Genomic DNA, 23,733 nt, shown 5'->3' with positions numbered 1-23,733 from the left:
ATATTGTTACCTTATAACGTATATCGTTATGTAGCATTACGTTATAACGTATAACGTTATATACTATTACTTTATAACGTATAACGTTATGTAGCATTACGTTATAACGTATAACGTTGTATACTATTACGATATAACGTGTAACGTTATGTAGCACTACGTTATAACGTATAACGTTATATACTATTACCTTATAACGTTATAGTTACATACTGCAATCTTATAACGTTATACGATATATACGATTACCTTATAACGTATAACGTTATGTAGCGTTACGTTATAACGTATAACGTTGTATGCTATTACCTTATAACGTATAACGTTATGTAGCACTACGTTATAACGTATAACGTTATATACTATTACCTTATAACGTATAACGTTATGTAGCATTACGTTATGACGTATAACGTTCTATACTATTACGTTATAACGTATAACGTTATGTAGCACTACGTTATAACGTTTAACGTTCTGTAGCACTACGTTATAACGTGTAACGTTATATACTATTACCTTATAACATATATCGTTATATACTATTACCTTATAACGTTATACGTTATATACTATTACCTTATAACGTATAACGTTATGTAGCATTACGTTATAACGTATAACATTATATACTATTACTTTATAACGTATAACGTTATGTAGCATTACGTTATAACGTATAACGTTGTATAATATTACGATATAACGTGTAACGTTATGTAGCACTACGTTATAACATGTAACGTTCTGTAGCACTACGTTATAACGTATAACGTTGTATACTATTACCTTATAACGTTATACGTTACATACTGTAATCTTATAACGTTATACGATATATACGATTACCTTATAACGTATAACGTTATGTAGCGTTACGTTATAACGTATAACGTTGTATACTATTACCTTATAACGTATAACGTTATGTAGCACTACGTTATAACGTATAACAATATATACTATTTCCTTATAACGTATAACGTTATGTAGCATTACGTTATGACGTATAACGTTCTATACTATTACGTTATAACGTATAACGTTATGTCGCACTACGTTATAACGTATAACGATATATACTATTACCATATAACGGATAAAGTTATGTAGCATTACGTTATAACGTATAACGTTATATACTATTACCTTATAACGTATAACGTTATGCAGCATTACGTTATAACGGATAACGTTGTATACTATTACGTTATAACGTATAACGTTATCTAGCACTACGTTATAACGTATAACGTTATGTACTATTACCTTATAACGTATAACGTTATGTAGCACTACGTTATAACGTATAACGATATATACTATTACCTTATAACGTATAACGTCATGTAGCAATACGTTGTAACGTATAACGTTGTATGCTATTACGATATAACGTGTAACGTTATGTAGCACAACGTTACAACGTGTAACGTTATGTACTATTACCTTATAACGTATAATGTTATGTAGCACTACGTTATAACGTATAACGATATATACGATTACCTTACAACGTATAACGTTATGTAGCATTACGTCATAACGTATAACGTTGTATACTATTACGTTATAACGTATAACGTTATCTAGCACTACGTTATAACGTATAACGTAATATACTATTACCTTATAACGTATAACGTTATATACTATTACCTTATAACGTTATACGTTATATACTATTACCCTATTACGTATAACGTTATGTAGCATTACGTTATAACGTATAACGTTATATACTATTACTTTATAACGTATAACGTTATGTAGCAATACGTTGTAACGTATAACGTTGTATACTATTACGATCTAACGTGTAACGTTATGTAGCACTACATTATAACGTGTAACGTTATATACTATTACCTTGTAACGAATAACGTTATATGGTATATCCTTATAACGTTATACGTTATATATTGTTACCTTATAACGTATATCGTTATGTAGCATTACGTTATAACGTATAACGTTACATACTATTACCTTATAACGTATAACGTTATGTAGCATTACGTTATATCGTATAACGTTGTATACTATTACGATATAACGTGTAACGTTATGTAGCACTACGTTATAACGTGTAACGTTATATACTATTACCTTGTAACGAATAACGTTATATGGTATATCCTTATAACGTTATACGTTATATATTGTTACCTTATAACGTATATCGTTATGTAGCATTACGTTATAACGTATAACGTTATATACTATTACCTTATAACGTATAACGTTATGTAGCATTACGTTATGACGTATAACGTTCTATACTATTACGTTATAACTTATAACGTTATGTAGCACTACATTATAACGTATAACGTTATATACTATTACCTTAAACCGTATAACGTTATGTAGCATTACGTTATGACGCATAACGTTCTATACTATTACGTTATAACGTATAACGTTTTGTAGCATTACGTTATAACGTATAACGTTGTATACTATTACGATATATCGTGTAAAGTTATGTAGCACAACGTTATAACGTGTAACGTTATATACTATTACCTTATAACGTATAACGTTATATACTATTACCTTATATCGTTATACGTTATATACTGTAATCTTATTACTTTATACGATATATACGATTACCTTATAACGTCTAACGTTATGTAGCGTTCCGTTATAATGTATAACGTTGTATACTATTACCTTATAACGTATAACGTTATGTAGCACTACGTTATAACGTATAACGATATATACTATTTCCTTATAACGTATAACGTTATGTAGCATCACGTTATGACGTATAACGTTCCATACTATTACGTTATAACGTATAACGTTATGTAGCACTGCGTTCTAACGTGTAACGTTATATACTATTACCTTATAACGTATAACGTTATATACTATTACCTTATATCGTTATACGTCCTTTACTGTTATCATATAACGTTATACGTTATATACTATTACCTTATAACGTATAACGTTATGTAGCATTACGTTATAACGTATAACGTTATATACTATTACCTTATAACGTATAGCGTTATGTAGCATTACGTCATGACGTATAACGTTCTATACTATTACGTTATAACGTATAACGTTGTATACTATTACGTTATAACGTATAACGTTATGTAGCACTACGTTATAACGTATAACGTTATATGCTATTACCTTATAACGTATAACGTTATGTAGGATTACTTTATGACGTATAACGTTCTATACTATTACGTTATAACGTATAACGTTCTGTAGCACTACGTTATAACGTATAACGTTATATACTATTACCTTATATCGTTATACGTTCTATACTGTTATCTTATAACGTTATACGTTATATACTATTACCTTACAGCGTATAACGTTATGTAGCATTACGTTGTAACGTATAACGTTGTATACTATTACGATATAACGTGTAACGTTATGTAGCATTACGTTATAACGTATAACGTTGTATAATATTACGATATAACGTGTAACGTTATGTAGCACTACGTTATAACGTTTAACGTTCTGTAGCACTACGTTATAACGTGTAACGTTATATACTATTACCTTATAACATATAACGTTATATACTATTACCTTATAACGTTATACGTTATATACTATTACCTTATAACGTATAACGTTATGTAGCATTACGTTATAACGTATAACATTATATACTATTACTTTATAACGTATAACGTTATGTAGCATTACGTTATAACGTATAACGTTGTATCATATTACGATATAACGTGTAACGTTATGTAGCACTACGTTATAACATGTAACGTTCTGTAGCACTACGTTATAACGTATAACGTTGTATACTATTACCTTATAACGTTATACGTTACATACTGTAATCTTATAACGTTATACGATATATACGATTACCTTATAACGTATAACGTTATGTAGCGTTACGTTATAACGTATAAAGTTGTATACTATTACCTTATAACGTATAACGTTATGTAGCACTACGTTATAACGTATACAATATATACTATTTCCTTATAACGTATAACGTTATGTAGCATTACGTTCTAACGTGTAACGTTATATACTATTACCTTATACCGTATAACGTTATATACTATTACCTTATATCGTTATACGTTCTATACTGTTATCATATAACGTTATACGTTATATACTATTACCTTATAATGTATAACGTTGTGTAGCACTACGTGGTAACGTATAACGATATATACTATTACCTTATAACGAATAACGTTATATGGTATATCCTTATAACGTTATACGTTATATATTGTTACCTTATAACGCATATCGTTATGTAGCATTACGTTATAACGTATAACGTTATATACTATTACCTTATAACGTATAACGTTATGTAGCATTACATTATGACGTATAACGTTCTATACTATTACGTTATAACGTATAACGTTATGTACAACTACGTTATAACGTGTAACGTTCTATACTATTACGTTATAACGTATAACGTTCTGTAGCACTACGTTATAACGTATAACGTTATATACTATTACCTTATATCGTTATACGTTCTATACTGTTATCTTATAACGTTATACGTTATATACTATTACCTTAAAACGTATAACGTTATGTAGCATTACGTTATGACGCATAACGTTCTATACTATTACGTTATAACGTATAACGTTTTGTAGCATTACGTTATAACTTATAACGTTGTATACTATTACGATATATCGTGTAAAGTTATGTAGCACAACGTTATAACGTGTAACGTTATATACTATTTCCTTATAACGTATAACGTTATGTAGCATTACGTTATGACGTATAACGTTCCATACTATTACGTTATAACGTATAACGTTATGTAGCACTGCGTTCTAACGTGTAACGTTATATACTATTACCTTATAACGTATAACGTTATATACTATTACCTTATATCGTTATACGTCCTTTACTGTTATCATATAACGTTATACGTTATATACTATTACCTTATAACGTATAACGTTATGTAGCATTACGTTATAACGTATAACGTTATATACTATTACCTTATAACGTATAGCGTTATGTAGCATTACGTCATGACGTATAACGTTCTATACTATTACGTTATAACGTATAACGTTGTATACTATTACGTTACAACGTATAACGTTATGTAGCACTACGTTATAACGTATAACGTTATATGCTATTACCTTATAACGTATAACGTTATGTAGGATTACTTTATGACGTATAACGTTCTATACTATTACGTTATAACGTATAACGTTCTGTAGCACTACGTTATAACGTATAACGTTATATACTATTACCTTATATCGTTATACGTTCTATACTGTTATCTTATAACGTTATACGTTATATATTATTACCTTATAACGTATAACGTTATGTAGCATTACGTTATAACGTATAGCGTTATATACTATTACCTTATAACGTATAACGTTTTGTAGCATTACGTTATAACGTATAACGTTGTATACTATTACGATATAACGTGTAAAGTTATGTAGCACTACGTTATAACGTGTAACGTTATATACTATTACCTTATAACGTATAACGTTATATACTATTACCTTATATCGTTATACGCTATATATACTGTTATCTTATAACGTTATACGATATATACGATTACCTTATAAAGTATAACGTTATGTAGCGTTACGTTATAACGTATAACGTTCTATACTATTACGTTATAACGTATAACGTTATGTAGCACTGCGTTCTAACGTATAACGATATATACTATTACCTTATAACGTATAACGTTATGTAGCATTACGTTATAACGTATAACGTTGTATACTATTACGTTATAACGTATAACGTTATGTAGCACTACGTTATAACGTATAACGTTATATACTATTACCTTATAACGTATAACGTTATGTAGCACAACGTTATAACGTATAACGTTCTGTAGCACCTACGTTATAACGTATAACGTTATATACTATTACCTTATAACGTATAACGTTATACACTATTACCTTATACCGTTATACGTTCTATACTGTTATCTTATAACGTTATACGTTATATACTATTACCTTATAACGTATAACGATATGTAGCATTACGTTATAACGTATAAAGATATATACTATTACCTTATAACGTATAACGTTATGTAGCATTGCGTTATAACGTATAACGTCATATACTATTACTTTATAACGTATAACGTTATGTGGCATTACGTTATAACGTATAACGTTGTATACTATTACGATATAACGTGTGACGTTATGTAGCACTACGTTATAACGTGTAACGTTATATACTATTACCTTATAATGTATAACGTTATGTAGCACTACGTGATAACGTATAACGTTCTGTAGCACTACGTTATAACGTATAACGTTGTATACTATTACCTTATAACGTTATACGTTACATACTGTAATCTTATAACGTTATACGATATATACGATTACCTTATAACGTATAACGTTATGTAGCGTTACGTTATAACGTATAACGTTGTATACTATTACCTTGTAACGTATAACGTTATGTAGCACTACGTTATAACGTATAACAATATATACTATTTCCTTATAACGTATAACGTTATGTAGCATTACGTTATGACGTATAACGTTCTATACTATTACGTTATAACGTATAACGTTATGTAGCACTGCGTTCTAACGTGTAACGTTATATACTATTACCTTATACCGTATAACGTTATATATTATTACCTTATATCGTTATACGTACTATACTGTTATCATATAACGTTATACGTTATATACTATTACCTTATAATGTATAACGTTGTGTAGCACTACGTGGTAACGTATAACGATATATATTATTACCTTATAACGTATAACGTTATGTAGCATTACGTTATAACGTATAACGTTCTGTAGCACTACGTTATAACGTATAACGTTATATACTACTACCTTATAACGTATAACGTTATATACTATTACGTTATAACGAATAACGTTATATGGCATATCCTTATAACGTTATACGTTATATATTGTTACCCTATAACGTGTAACGTTATGTAGCACTACGTTATAACGTGTAACGTTATATACTATTACCTTGTAACGAATAACGTTATATGGTATATCCTTATAACGTTATACGTTATATATTGTTACCTTATAACGTATATCGTTATGTAGCATTACGTTATAACGTATAACGTTACATACTATTACCTTATAACGTATAACGTTATGTAGCATTACGTTATATCGTATAACGTTGTATACTATTACGATATAACGTGTAACGTTATGTAGCACTACGTTATAACGTGTAACGTTATATACTATTACCTTGTAACGAATAACGTTATATGGTATATCCTTATAACGTTATACGTTATATATTGTTACCTTATAACGTATATCGTTATGTAGCATTACGTTATAACGTATAACGTTATATACTATTACCTTATAACGTATAACGTTATGTAGCATTACGTTATGACGTATAACGTTCTATACTATTACGTTATAACTTATAACGTTATGTAGCACTACATTATAACGTATAACGTTATATACTATTACCTTAAACCGTATAACGTTATGTAGCATTACGTTATGACGCATAACGTTCTATACTATTACGTTATAACGTATAACGTTTTGTAGCATTACGTTATAACGTATAACGTTGTATACTATTACGATATATCGTGTAAAGTTATGTAGCACAACGTTATAACGTGTAACGTTATATACTATTACCTTATAACGTATAACGTTATATACTATTACCTTATATCGTTATACGTTATATACTGTAATCTTATTACTTTATACGATATATACGATTACCTTATAACGTCTAACGTTATGTAGCGTTCCGTTATAATGTATAACGTTGTATACTATTACCTTATAACGTATAACGTTATGTAGCACTACGTTATAACGTATAACGATATATACTATTTCCTTATAACGTATAACGTTATGTAGCATCACGTTATGACGTATAACGTTCCATACTATTACGTTATAACGTATAACGTTATGTAGCACTGCGTTCTAACGTGTAACGTTATATACTATTACCTTATAACGTATAACGTTATATACTATTACCTTATATCGTTATACGTCCTTTACTGTTATCATATAACGTTATACGTTATATACTATTACCTTATAACGTATAACGTTATGTAGCATTACGTTATAACGTATAACGTTATATACTATTACCTTATAACGTATAGCGTTATGTAGCATTACGTCATGACGTATAACGTTCTATACTATTACGTTATAACGTATAACGTTGTATACTATTACGTTATAACGTATAACGTTATGTAGCACTACGTTATAACGTATAACGTTATATGCTATTACCATATAACGTATAACGTTATGTAGGATTACTTTATGACGTATAACGTTCTATACTATTACGTTATAACGTATAACGTTCTGTAGCACTACGTTATAACGTATAACGTTATATACTATTACCTTATATCGTTATACGTTCTATACTGTTATCTTATAACGTTATACGTTATATACTATTACCTTACAGCGTATAACGTTATGTAGCATTACGTTGTAACGTATAACGTTGTATACTATTACGATATAACGTGTAACGTTATGTAGCATTACGTTATAACGTATAACGTTGTATAATATTACGATATAACGTGTAACGTTATGTAGCACTACGTTATAACGTTTAACGTTCTGTAGCACTACGTTATAACGTGTAACGTTATATACTATTACCTTATAACATATAACGTTATATACTATTACCTTATAACGTTATACGTTATATACTATTACCTTATAACGTATAACGTTATGTAGCATTACGTTATAACGTATAACATTATATACTATTACTTTATAACGTATAACGTTATGTAGCATTACGTTATAACGTATAACGTTGTATCATATTACGATATAACGTGTAACGTTATGTAGCACTACGTTATAACATGTAACGTTCTGTAGCACTACCTTATAACGTATAACGTTGTATACTATTACCTTATAACGTTATACGTTACATACTGTAATCTTATAACGTTATACGATATATACGATTACCTTATAACGTATAACGTTATGTAGCGTTACGTTATAACGTATAAAGTTGTATACTATTACCTTATAACGTATAACGTTATGTAGCACTACGTTATAACGTATACAATATATACTATTTCCTTATAACGTATAACGTTATGTAGCATTACGTTCTAACGTGTAACGTTATATACTATTACCTTATACCGTATAACGTTATATACTATTACCTTATATCGTTATACGTTCTATACTGTTATCATATAACGTTATACGTTATATACTATTACCTTATAATGTATAACGTTGTGTAGCACTACGTGGTAACGTATAACGATATATACTATTACCTTATAACGAATAACGTTATATGGTATATCCTTATAACGTTATACGTTATATATTGTTACCTTATAACGCATATCGTTATGTAGCATTACGTTATAACGTATAACGTTATATACTATTACCTTATAACGTATAACGTTATGTAGCATTACGTTATAACTTATAACGTTGTATACTATTACGATATATCGTGTAAAGTTATGTAGCACAACGTTATAACGTGTAACGTTATATACTATTTCCTTATAACGTATAACGTTATGTAGCATTACGTTATGACGTATAACGTTCCATACTATTACGTTATAACGTATAACGTTATGTAGCACTGCGTTCTAACGTGTAACGTTATATACTATTACCTTATAACGTATAACGTTATATACTATTACCTTATATCGTTATACGTCCTTTACTGTTATCATATAACGTTATACGTTATATACTATTACCTTATAACGTATAACGTTATGTAGCATTACGTTATAACGTATAACGTTATATACTATTACCTTATAACGTATAGCGTTATGTAGCATTACGTCATGACGTATAACGTTCTATACTATTACGTTATAACGTATAACGTTGTATACTATTACGTTATAACGTATAACGTTATGTAGCACTACGTTATAACGTATAACGTTATATGCTATTACCTTATAACGTATAACGTTATGTAGGATTACTTTATGACGTATAACGTTCTATACTATTACGTTATAACGTATAACGTTCTGTAGCACTACGTTATAACGTATAACGTTATATACTATTACCTTATATCGTTATACGTTCTATACTGTTATCTTATAACGTTATACGTTATATACTATTACCTTATAACGTATAACGTTATGTAGCATTACGTTATAACGTATAGCGTTATATACTATTACCTTATAACGTATAACGTTTTGTAGCATTACGTTATAACGTATAACGTTGTATACTATTACGATATAACGTGTAAAGTTATGTAGCACTACGTTATAACGTGTAACGTTATATACTATTACCTTATAACGTATAACGTTATATACTATTACCTTATATCGTTATACGCTATATATACTGTTATCTTATAACGTTATACGATATATACGATTACCTTATAAAGTATAACGTTATGTAGCGTTACGTTATAACGTATAACGTTCTATACTATTACGTTATAACGTATAACGTTATGTAGCACTGCGTTCTAACGTATAACGATATATACTATTACCTTATAACGTATAACGTTATGTAGCATTACGTTATAACGTATAACGTTGTATACTATTACGTTATAACGTATAACGTTATGTAGCACTACGTTATAACGTATAACGTTATATACTATTACCTTATAACGTATAACGTTATGTAGCACAACGTTATAACGTATAACGTTCTGTAGCACCTACGTTATAACGTATAACGTTATATACTATTACCTTATAACGTATAACGTTATACACTATTACCTTATATCGTTATACGTTCTATACTGTTATCTTATAACGTTATACGTTATATACTATTACCTTATAACGTATAACGATATGTAGCATTACGTTATAACGTATAAAGATATATACTATTACCTTATAACGTATAACGTTATGTAGCATTGCGTTATAACGTATAACGTCATATACTATTACTTTATAACGTATAACGTTATGTGGCATTACGTTATAACGTATAACGTTGTATACTATTACGATATAACGTGTGACGTTATGTAGCACTACGTTATAACGTGTAACGTTATATACTATTACCTTATAATGTATAACGTTATGTAGCACTACGTGATAACGTATAACGTTCTGTAGCACTACGTTATAACGTATAACGTTGTATACTATTACCTTATAACGTTATACGTTACATACTGTAATCTTATAACGTTATACGATATATACGATTACCTTATAACGTATAACGTTATGTAGCGTTACGTTATAACGTATAACGTTGTATACTATTACCTTGTAACGTATAACGTTATGTAGCACTACGTTATAACGTATAACAATATATACTATTTCCTTATAACGTATAACGTTATGTAGCATTACGTTATGACGTATAACGTTCTATACTATTACGTTATAACGTATAACGTTATGTAGCACTGCGTTCTAACGTGTAACGTTATATACTATTACCTTATACCGTATAACGTTATATATTATTACCTTATATCGTTATACGTACTATACTGTTATCATATAACGTTATACGTTATATACTATTACCTTATAATGTATAACGTTGTGTAGCACTACGTGGTAACGTATAACGATATATATTATTACCTTATAACGTATAACGTTATGTAGCATTACGTTATAACGTATAACGTTCTGTAGCACTACGTTATAACGTATAACGTTATATACTACTACCTTATAACGTATAACGTTATATACTATTACGTTATAACGAATAACGTTATATGGCATATCCTTATAACGTTATACGTTATATATTGTTACCCTATAACGTGTAACGTTATGTAGCACTACGTTATAACGTGTAACGTTATATACTATTACCTTATAACGTATAACGTTATATACTATTACCTTATATCGTTATACGTTCTATACTGTAATCTTATAACGTTATACGTTATATACTATTACCTTATAGCGTATAACGTTACGTAGCATTACGTTGTAACGTATAACGTTGTATACTATTACGATATAACGTGTAACGTTATGTAGCACTACGTTATCACGTGTAACGTTATATAGAATTACCTTATAACGTATAACGTTATGTAGCACTACGTTATAATGTATAACGATATATACTATTACCTTATAACGTATAACGTTATGTAGCACTACGTTGTAACGTATAACGATATATACTATTACCATATAACGGATAACGTTATGTAGCATTACGTTATAACGTATAACGTTGTATACTATTACGTTATAACGTATAACGTTATCTAGCACTACGTTATAACGTATAACGTTATATACTATTACCTTATAACATATAACGTTATGTAGCACTACGATATAACGTGTAACGTTATATACTATTACCTTATAACGTATAACGTTATATACTATTACCTTATAACGTATAACGTTATATACTATTACCTTATATCGTTATACGTTCTATACTGTAATCTTATAACGTTATACGTTATATACTATTACCTTATAACGTATAACGTTATGTAGCATTACGTTATAACGTATAACGTTGTATACTATTACGATATAACGTGTAACGTTATGTAGCATTACGTTATAACGTTTAACGTTGTATACTATTACGTTATAACGTATAACGTTATGTAGCACTACGTTGTAACGTATAACGATATATACTATTACCATATAACGGATAACGTTATGTAGCATTACGTTAGAACGTATAACGTTGTATACTATTACGTTATAACGTATAACGTTATGTAGCATTACGTTATAACGTATAACGTTGTATACTATTACGTTATAACGTATAACGTTATGTAGGACTACATTATAACGTATAACGTTATATACTATTACCTTATAACGTATAACGTTATATACTATTACCTTATATCGTTATACGTTCTATACTGTAATCTTATATCGTTATACGTTATATACTATTACCTTATAACGTATAACGTTATGTAGCATTACGTTGTAACGTATAACGTTGTATGCTATTACGATATAACGTGTAACGTTATGTAGCATTACGTTATAACGTATAACGTTGTATACTATTACGTTATAACGTATAACGTTATGTAGCACTACGTTGTAACGTATAACGATATATACTATTACCATATAACGGATAACGTTATGTAGCATTACGTTATAACGTATAACGTTGTATACTATTACGTTATAACGTATAACGTTATGTAGCATTACGTTATAACGTATAACGTTGTATACTATTACGTTATAACGTATAACGTTATGTAGGACTACGTTATAACGTATAACGTTATATACTATTACCTTATAACGTATAACGTTATATACTATTACCTTATAACGAATAACGTTATATGGTATATCCTTATAACGTTATACGTTATATATTGTTACCTTATAACGTGTAACGTTATGTAGCACTACGTTATAACGTGTAAAGTTATATACTATTACCTTATAACGTATAACGTTATACACTATTACCTTATATCGTTATACGTTCTATACTGTTATCTTATAACGTTATACGTTATATACTATTACCTTATCACGTATAACGTTATGTAGCATTACGTTATAACGTATAACGTTATATACTATTACCTTATAACGTATAACGTTTTGTAGCATTACGTTATAACGTATAACGTTGTATACTATTACGATATAACGTGTAAAGTTATGTAGCACTACGTTATAACGTGTAACGTTATATACGATTACCTTATAACGTGCAACGTTATATACTATTACCTGATATCGTTATACTTTATATATTGTAATCTTATAACGTTATACGTTATATACTATTACCTTATAACGTATAACGTTATGTAGCATTACGTTGTAACGTATAACGTTGTATACTATTACGATATAACGTGTAACGTTATGTAGCACTACGTTATAACGTGTAACGTTATATAGTATTACCTTATAACGTATAACGTTATGTAGCACTACGTTATAACGTATAACGATATATACTATTACCTTATAACGTATAACGTTATGTAGCACTACGTTGTAACGTATAACGATATATACTATTACCATATATCGTATAACGTTATGTAGCATTACGTTATAACGTATAACGTTATATACTATTACCTTATAACGTATATCGTTATGTAGCATTACCTTCTAACGTATAACGTTATATACTACTACCTTATAACTTGTAACGTTATACTCTATTATCTTATAACGTATAACGTTATGTAGCATTACGTTATAACGTATAACGTTATATACTATTATGTTATAACGTATAACGTTATGTACTATTACCTTATAACGTATAACGTTATATACTATTACGTTATAACGTATAACGTTACATTCTATTCGTTATAACGTATATTGTTATATACCATTACGTTATAACGTATATCGTTATGTAGCATTACTTTATAACGTATATCGTTATGTAACAGTGCGTAATAATGTATAACGTTATATAGTATTAACTTATGAAGTATAACCTTATATTCTATTACGTTTTCGCGTCGGTTCGAGATTATTTCTCGTTCCGCACGTAAAGTGAGCGATTCGTACTCCAAGTAATAACAATTGATAGTTGTTTCAGTTTATTATAAAACTGACCGTGTAACGGTATAGAATGTCACATTAGCAGAACAGAAATAGGAATGGAATGTCGAGTGCTCACTTGTGAGGATTTTTATATCATGGGTTTGGCTCCTGTGGAGTGATTATTGCTGGATGGCGGTATACGGGTATGCTGTTATTGCTTAATTGTAGTTTTGATGGCTATGGTATGCGAACTGGTATGTAAAATATGATTATTCTATATTCCAAGATCACAGTGACATCCGCATGTACGAAACGCTTTGGGTATGTTTACACGAAATTCGATACATTATTAGTAATTTCGAAGTTATTAATGTTTCCACTGCGGATTTGATTTTCATTATATTACATATGTATTTAATAGATACCAATTATTACAAAAAATTTTTTCACAATTTCGGGATTTTTAGTTCATCTGCCACATTCAAGTCGATACGATTCACAATCTAAAAGTATGTGGCGATTCGAATGTGCATCGTGTGCAGTGAACGTGTTAAATTCGAAATGCTTCCTGTTGAAACTATACAATAGACATGTTAGAAAAGAAAAGAAATGACGAGATCTTTTTGTGAATTGTTAATGTGACGAAATCGTATAATTTTTTTATATATATATATTATTTTATCGCTACAGTGATGAATAGCAATAAGTGCATTATTTTCGACGTTCAAACAAACTATTGATAATCCCTGATGGAATTTACTTGAAGCACTCGATTCACGATAGTATCTTAATCCGATCCAATTGGACCAAATTTGCGGGTACATTCCATTAGCGTAACCACTAGCTAGGGAACTCAAAGCTTCTGTAAAACTGTTGGCAGGTACTCGAACGTCGTTAATGTAAGAAATACAAAGTTTAGACATGGTAGATCGTATGTATTTGCACGCAAAACATATCTATATTCCTCTATCGACATGCGTACGATAAATGTACACTCGTTATAATCCCATTGCGGATGTTTGTCACTATTTAAAAATTCTTCAAATCCTTCCACTGCCTCCTGGTTACGTCATTGAATTCACATTTATTGATGTTATATGGAAATATGTATAAGGATGTACCAACATCATAGTGTCCATAAAGTATAATGGATTATATTTATTCGTTTTGTTTGTGATTTCCATTGTACTCTAAATACGATAACGTGAAAGCGATGATTCCAATGACTTAAACGCGATGCTATATTGTTATACCATACCCCCTTGCGATGAAAACTCGCCAAAACCGCATTTCTCGTTTCACACTATCAAAAACGATCATTGTCCATGTTTGTCCTCTCTGCAGAAAAGTGAAGAATATTTTAACATTTTACTTTAACTTTGACTCAATATGTAGCAATTTTTTCAAGCAAAATATTCCTTATATTACACAATCTAAATTATAAAATTATAGAAGAACAATTTTCAATCGACAATAAGTCAAGATATAAATCATTTTTTATAATGTCGATGTTTCGAGTGTTGTTTCTGACTACTAAAATGCTTTATTATACACGTAGTATTATTGCAAAAGATTGATACATTGAACAAGGATCGTTTTTGTCATGAGGCCCTTGATTATTGCCTTCGCCTTTGGTGCCAGCGAAGGTTAGTTATTTTATATAAAGGTTTACTATATCTCGAAGAAGTCGGGACGTTTACCTACGACTGCTTTTAAATCCGTTCCATCTTACATACAATTTCGCATGTATAGCGATAGTGATAAAAGTAAGCACGAACAGCCATTGCAAGAATCGTAGAAGCTAATTGGTACCTTGAATAAGTCCTCGCGCTCATTTAACGAAAAGCTATGACATGCACTCAATTACTGTTGTAGCCCTCCAATTCCCATCGCTCGGGTTACGATGCAAAACATGCTAGATTTTACTAATTTTTATTTCTATTGGTGGATGAAATAACAGTTTTCAAGAAGTTGCTATTTTTTATTAAGAGTTACTAATTTCTTACCATATTTCATTATTAGGCTATTAATGTTCATTCAAATTCATATTTTCATGAAAATAATCAAAAGTATGGAACGTAGATAGAAAATAGATACTAAACTGAAATAGATACTAAACTGCTTACTAGAATTTTTACAGGCCATCTGAATATGTAAATTACTAATTTGCTTATATTATAGAATAAATAGAAAATGACACTTGTTGATGCTTATGGGAATTAGATGGTTATGTTACATTTTCTTGATTGTTGTGACAATTGGTATTTGAAATGTCTGTTTTCGAAGTGTATGTCAATGATAATCGTAAGCTATTCCTTGAGAATTAGACGTAAGATAATTAAAGGCAAAACGTACAATTCGTCAATTGGAAACTTAATGAGGTACCTGATCTATTTTAACCAACGTATAAAGTACACTACAATTCTCGTATCTATTATGGAGGATTTCTGGGTATTTCCTAAGTTAATGAAATACTCGATACGATCTTGATTAAACAATATTGTATTCTACTCTGTACAATACTTGGAAATGCATAAAATGTCGAATTGTACACTTTATCTGTAACACAGTAATTTAACTGAATGTACGTATTACCATGTATGTAAGATTAAGGATTTGACGCTTTTACCAGACTGGTTTTAGGATCTTCCGTGCGGGCAAGTTTTTCAAGAAGATTTTTGAAAGAACTGTCACATAGGTTTAATTACCTTGTCATCGATAAAAATTGATGATTTGTGCTTTTCTATATCTTCATAGTTTACAAGCTAGTTGTTTACAAGCTAGTAAAAAAAAAAAAAAAAGGAAGAATTTGAGTAATCGAAATGGCAAAATTAATAAATAGGTAAAAAGTTAAAGTCAACAAATGATAATTAAGATTAGATTGAAATGCAAAGTACGCTATCGAAATTCTTGCTTGCTCTGATGTTTTATGAGATGTTTTAAGAGAAACATTATTTCTCCCGTCTTTCGACGGCAAGTGAACATTGTACTTTTATAAATATGAATGTACTTATATTTTGTACTGACAGTACCTTGCAAAAATATAATATGTTAAATAATGAGATTACATGTGCATGTATGATGTACGTTACGAATAAACGGAATACTTCTGACTTGAAAAGTGACCAAAATCTACTGATGAAATTAAATGATGGTTATGTTGTTTTGTTGAGTCAAATGTATATTATATTGTCATATTTACTTCATGTATTAGTATAGAAAAAGAAAAATAAAATTATCGTTCTACAATATGTGCGTACACACGTATTTTCCTTTTTAAAATAATATGTATGACTTGCAAAGTACATTAAAGTAATCAATTCAGCTGATTCAGAATAGGATAAGATCTATCAAAGCAAAAAATATATTCTATATTTTTTTATATTTCAGAATTCATTCACATAAATTTATTTGTACCTCATTTCAACTCCGTAATGTATAATAATTATATATTTATTTAAATTAACGTAACAAAGCATTTAATTGTTCTCTTAAGGTTGGTACCTCAATTCATGTAACCTAAAAACGATGTTAATGTGCATGTATTGGCAATAGTTGGCACGCCGCTGATTTTAATATCATAGTGTGAAGGAAGACAAAAGCCGGGAAAAAGTACATATCCATAATTGTGGAAGTAATTTATCATTAGTATTCTTTAAAAAAGAAAAACCAATTTAAAAATGAGTAAGGCGCATCCTCCAGAGCTTAAAAAGTAAGTGTAATATATGAATCTCTAAGTAGTATATGTATAAAGGTTATAAACATTTTAATTTTCTTTCTTAATTTTTAAGATTATTTAAATTTTAATTCTTGTACATTGTAAATGTAACAAAGCGTAACAAAATTTTATTTTTATTTTTTAGATATATGGATAAAAGATTATCACGTGAGTATATATCTTAAATATTATTGGTTATGCGGTTATGTTTATACGCAATATTTTGTTATCGGAGTCATAATATCGTATATTATATTTATTGATGTTATTTCTTCAAAATGTATTCTTTTCATTAGTAAAACTTAATGGAGGAAGGCATGTTATTGGAATTTTACGTGGCTTTGATCCGTTTATGAACATGGTTATAGATGAAAGTGTCGAAGAATGCAAAGATGGTACAAAGAACAATATTGGAATGGTGGTAAGTTAGTGAATTCTTTTTGTGGTGATAAATGAATTACTGTTGAATTAATGAATTCATGTTATCATTTTAGGTAATACGTGGAAATAGTGTAATAATGTTAGAGGCTTTAGACAGGATATGAATTGAAATATTAAAAATATAAAAATGTAATATGTATTCTTAAGGAAATAACTAAATAACTTCTTATATCATACACAATATTAATATCATATTTATTCAGCCTTTGAAATATAATTCTTGACCAGTCAGTTTGAAAATACAATTATTTTGAATAAATAGTTTTCATATTAAATAGTGATTTATTCTTTTAAAACTTTTTATATAAACACAATACAACAGACAATTTTTTATGACATATTTTGCTCAGAATATATTTTATTTGATATACCATTTCAGTGATTTTTATGATTTCAAAAATAATCTGCTTAATATCCTTCATTAATAACACCATTTCTTTGCACAATTGTAAAACATTTAAATTCTATTTTCACTATTACATTGAATTTTGTACACTGAGTATTATGAATATTAAATGCACATATAATTTTCTTTATTACACTTATATTGAAGTGAAAGTGTTCTGTTTAACTACACAATTGTATTAAAATTGTATTTTTTATTGTCAGTTAAAGATAATAGAACGAATTAATTAAATTAATGTTGTTTATAATCAACATTTATTTTTCTGAATTAACTGTCTTATTTATATAAGGAACATTAAAATTTTGAAGGCACATGATATTCATTTTTATTACCAAGGAACTATATCTTTGCAAAATATTTCGTCTATTCTTCTGTTAACATTTACTAAAATCTCAACATAAATTACGAAGCTCAAATTAGCTTCTATAACGATATAAAAATTTTAAATTCTTTCATATTGGTATTCCTATTCTAAATACTAAGTTTATTCAATAGCAAGGAAATTTTACGCGTTTAATTTTCTGTAATAGTTCGTGTTGAGAAATGGTAAAAATGAAAAATAATTTAATAAAAAAGAGTATAGATAAATATATATCGTATATTAATTTTAGTCTATGTGAATGAATACTTTCAACTAAACAACTTATTTGAAAATAAAAGGAACACAACATAACTTATATGTATCTACGTATTAGAAATGGCATTTAACTTTCTTTCCATATAAAATACTCTTACATTCAATAACAAATTTTCTAGTTCTAAAATATACACATCGTTCTTTTCTGTTGAATTATTCTTTTGTGCGTTTTAAGATATGTCTATCATATTTTCGTCCACGTGCATAATCATAGTTTTATTTCAGTGTATAAAAAGTTATTATTGTGCTTAAAGTTATATTAAATATGCAATTAAGGACGATACATTTTTAGATAATTTGAAAAGAAGTTATAGTGGAAAGATGGCCATATATCACAGTTTGAAAGATTTCATAATATTATATATATAATCTTCGTCGACTTTTGTAATCGTTCTCATTTAAAAAATATTAAATTTGTTCAGTCATATAATACATTTTTCTATAATATTCATTAAAATATTTAGAATTGTTTCATAAATAAAGTAAATGTATTTATATAAATAAACCAAATATATATCAAGCAATTTTTCTTTCCCGTTTGTCTTAGAGAATTTAAGAATATTGCAATAATTTTTTCAGAAATTAAAATAAACAATTACATAAAACATGTATGTTTGTACAATGTAACATAAAATTTTCTCCTAAAAGATTAACATTTGATTAACTATAGTATTTAAGCACGTTTTATGCATATCTTTACAAATTAACTTACTCGAAATTTATAACAGACGATTTATAGATATTTTAATCTAGACAATTGTTTCTTTGTTTCAATGAGTTGCTAATTTGGAATGATTTATACTTCATGACGTAGTTCTGTTTTGATATTTTTGACAATATCTTGAGTAGGCATAATAATGTATCCATTTGTTTTATCTTCTTTTCTTACTTCTTGCTGTATGTCAAGGTTGCTTGTCTCTATAACATTAGAAAGAACTTTTACAATATCTGTTCTTATATCTTCATTATACTTTTGTCTGTGATATTTTATGTGATCAACAAATGCATATACATTACATGTGTACATATAATTTAAATACTTACGTGAATCTTCAGTAATTTGCTGATTACATATACTAGGACTAATGCTTTGACTCTTATGATCATTCGATATATGTTTCTTCATATCGTATCGATTACTAAACAATTGTTTACATATTTTGCAGGTGAACCGGTTTTCACCTGTATGCATAGCAACATGCATTTTGAAATACCAATCTGTACTAAAGTTTTTAAGGCAATAGTCACATTTGAAAACTTTCTTTTTTCGTTTCTTTTTCACTATTTTTTTCTTTCTTCGTAATGCTGTTTTTGAATTAGTTGATAATTCAACTTTTGGCACAAGTGCCAAATGTTGAATAGATTGTGAATTCGTTATAGTCAATGATGGTGCTGTATCATCTGGCATGATACAAAACTTTGGTATACCCTGTGTTTGGTGCAGTAAGGATGGTTCTGTTATTAAGTTAGTTATAGGTACAACACGTATAGGTGTTAACAATGGTTTAGGCTGAATCGGTGTTGTGACAATTTGTGAGTGTGGCAAGAGTAATTCATTTATTGGTATTGGATGTGTATTAGCTTGTGTTGTAAATGTAATATAATGATTTTGAGGTAAGGAAACTGTACTGGTTGTTGTTACGAACGACCTAGTTAAGGCTTCTGATACAGCTAATTGTATGGGATTAGTTATACTATTTTCATTAGAACACTGTGTTTTGCCAAGAACTATACTTTGTTGTGGTAATACAATTGGTATACTGGATAAAAGTTTTCCAAAAACATTATTTACATTATTTATTTGTGAAGTAGATTGTTTTGTGGACATAGAATTTATAGTAATTGTTGTTGTTGCTGTTGTTGTTGTTGTTGTTGTTGTTGGTGGTGGTGGTGGTGGTGGTGGTGGTGGTGGTGGTGCTGGTGCTGGTGGTGGTGGTGGTGGTTGTGAAGGAGGTGGTTGTTGTTGTTGTAAGGGAACTGATTTCGGAATAATAATTAATTCTTTGTTATTTTTTAAAGTTTCCATTGCAAGGCTATACCCTGTAATAGGATCTGTATAATCATTTCTCTTCATTTTAGAAGCTTCAATTATTTGAATTTCTCGTTCTCTCATTCTTTCTTTTAATATTTTGGCACTGCTTGTTTCATTATGCCTGTATTCATTTTTCCTTATACAATTCTTGTGATATATACGAGATCTTTGTGTTTGTAACACAATACCACAAATATCACAAGTTATTGATTGATTACATCTATTTAGTCTAATTATAGCTCTGCGACAACGATCATGATCAATGCTTAATGCATCACACATTTTATTTTCACAATGTTTTGAAACAGGTGCATCTATTTCACTTTCTTCTATGTTAATGGCTAACATAGGTGATGATCCATCACGATCTACATATTGTTGTACTATCACATCGCATATAATATTTTCACAAGGTTCATAATGACCACAAGGTTTTCTTTCTCTTGTAACAGGGACTAATGTAATTTCTGATTTACCATGCTTCTTGGAAGGTAAGAAATTTTTATCTTCTGTATTTTCCTCTTGATTTGTCTGTAAAGGTATTACTGATAACTCTGACTGTTTTGTTCTATTTACATTTGAATCTACATTATGTATTTTGTCTGTTAAAACATTATCGTTGGAGACAGATGTTGCATTTATTTTTAAAGGTATCCTTTTAACAATAATATTTGGTTGATTGAGTAACCTTTTTACTGGATCCGATTGTAATACCTATTGCAAAATAATAAAATGAAAATGTAATGTAACAAAAATACACAAATATCGTAAACGTCAAACTTACATCAGATAGAGTAGTAGTGAAATCTGATGGACACATTCTTGATGTATTTATCGGAGTGCAAATAAGCTTCGGTAACGCATGGGCCATTTTCACTATATAAAAATATACAATTTTGCAATCTCCTGTAAAGTACGATTAATTCCTCTCGACGTGTAACAATTCCGTAAATATTTGAATTACAACATTGCGTCACATACACATGTACACTTTGTTTTGTAACACAGACGCGAAACTCGAAATAAGCTGCTAAACATTAAATGTCGTTACAATTTCATGTGTGAAATGTTATGCGAAATTTTTCTAACATTCGATATAGTTGTTAGGTTATCGGTTCCTTGGCAAATCACAATAGCGTATTCTAATATAGAAAGGTACATAATGTTTGGGATAGTACGATAACATTTGGCAACGAAACACTCACAAGTTTCTTAGATTATTGTCACTGACAGCGATCAATAAACGAGTAATTCAACACTCCCGCGACTCATAAATTTATGATCGCGTGAAATCGAATGTTTCATCGTGACACATTGAATATAGAGAAACTTAATTTTTTTTATATAGTGCCAATCTTGGTGCATATAATAAACATATTTTGCCTGAACGACCACGATAACGAAGAAAAAGGTACGTTTAGAGTTTTCCAAGGACAATGATGTTTACAACATTATAATGAAACTTATTGACAAAATTCATTTCTTTGTAAACTACGGGTGTGCACAAACGATTCCTATTGGAGAGAAACGATACAAGGGGAAGATGCCTCTCACTCGAGATACTTTGATTTTTTGACATTTATATCTTTTTTTACGTCCATTATCTACTATCTGCTTTACGCAAATAAAAACCGAAAGTTCATTTGACAATATATAATTATTTAACTCCTTTATCTTTCATTTTTAATTGATCGAAAGATTTGAATTTTATTTGTGTCATTAATAATAAAAGTATATTACTTCGCACCCTTTGCATTAAAGTAAATAATAAATAGCGACATAAAACTCACTATTATCCATTCAGTGTTTCTATTTATGAATGAATACGAAATATAAACAGAATTAGATAGAAAATAGTAAATCTTTTATATCG

At 28.9% G+C, this 23,733-nt stretch overlaps 2 protein-coding genes across 3 annotated transcripts; one reads left to right on the top strand and one right to left on the bottom strand.

Annotated features, from left to right (window-relative positions):
- Positions 1-18,134: 18,134 nt before the first annotated feature.
- Positions 18,135-19,060, top strand: LOC139991122 (probable small nuclear ribonucleoprotein G). Its single transcript, XM_072010935.1, has 4 exons — positions 18,135-18,338; positions 18,490-18,512; positions 18,641-18,765; positions 18,839-19,060. The coding sequence occupies exons 1-4, from the start codon at positions 18,307-18,309 to the stop codon at positions 18,887-18,889; spliced, it is 231 nt and encodes a 76-aa protein (XP_071867036.1). The 5' UTR covers positions 18,135-18,306; the 3' UTR covers positions 18,890-19,060.
- On the bottom strand, positions 19,048-23,721 carry LOC139991120 (uncharacterized). Of its 2 annotated transcripts, XR_011800735.1 has the most exons (4): positions 22,645-23,721; positions 20,873-22,574; positions 20,541-20,746; positions 19,048-20,469 (listed from the first exon to the last, which is right to left on the bottom strand). XR_011800735.1 is itself a non-coding variant. In XM_072010932.1 (3 exons), exons 1-3 carry the CDS (start codon positions 22,729-22,731, stop codon positions 20,625-20,627), a joined length of 1,911 nt encoding a protein of 636 aa, XP_071867033.1. In that variant the 5' UTR covers positions 22,732-23,721; the 3' UTR covers positions 19,048-20,624. The 2 variants fall into 2 exon arrangements, 1 of the variants encoding a protein (XP_071867033.1); XM_072010932.1 differs by having other exon boundaries at positions 19,048-20,746.
- Between the last annotated feature and the right edge of the window lie 12 nt (positions 23,722-23,733).

Source organism: Bombus fervidus, chromosome 9, assembly GCF_041682495.2.
Source record: "Bombus fervidus isolate BK054 chromosome 9, iyBomFerv1, whole genome shotgun sequence".
Lineage (NCBI taxonomy): Eukaryota > Metazoa > Arthropoda > Insecta > Hymenoptera > Apidae > Bombus > Bombus fervidus.
This window is presented reverse-complemented; position numbering and strand designations above follow the sequence as displayed.

Bases quoted from the DNA above. Each gene is read 5' to 3' on its own strand.
- LOC139991122 (XM_072010935.1), top strand. From the start codon at position 18,307: ATGAGTAAGGCGCATCCTCCAGAGCTTAAAAA. The intron at 18,513-18,640 runs GTGAGTATATAT...TCTTTTCATTAG, and splicing joins TATGGATAAAAGATTATCAC to TAAAACTTAATGGAGGAAGG. The intron at 18,766-18,838 runs GTAAGTTAGTGA...TTATCATTTTAG, and splicing joins AGAACAATATTGGAATGGTG to GTAATACGTGGAAATAGTGT.
- LOC139991120 (XM_072010932.1), bottom strand. From the start codon at position 22,731: ATGGCCCATGCGTTACCGAAGCTTATTTGCACTCCGATAAATACATCA. The intron at 22,575-22,644 runs GTAAGTTTGACG...ATTTTGCAATAG, and splicing joins TCACTACTACTCTATCTGAT to GTATTACAATCGGATCCAGT. The intron at 20,747-20,872 runs GTAAGTATTTAA...CTAATGTTATAG, and splicing joins GCAAATTACTGAAGATTCAC to AGACAAGCAACCTTGACATA.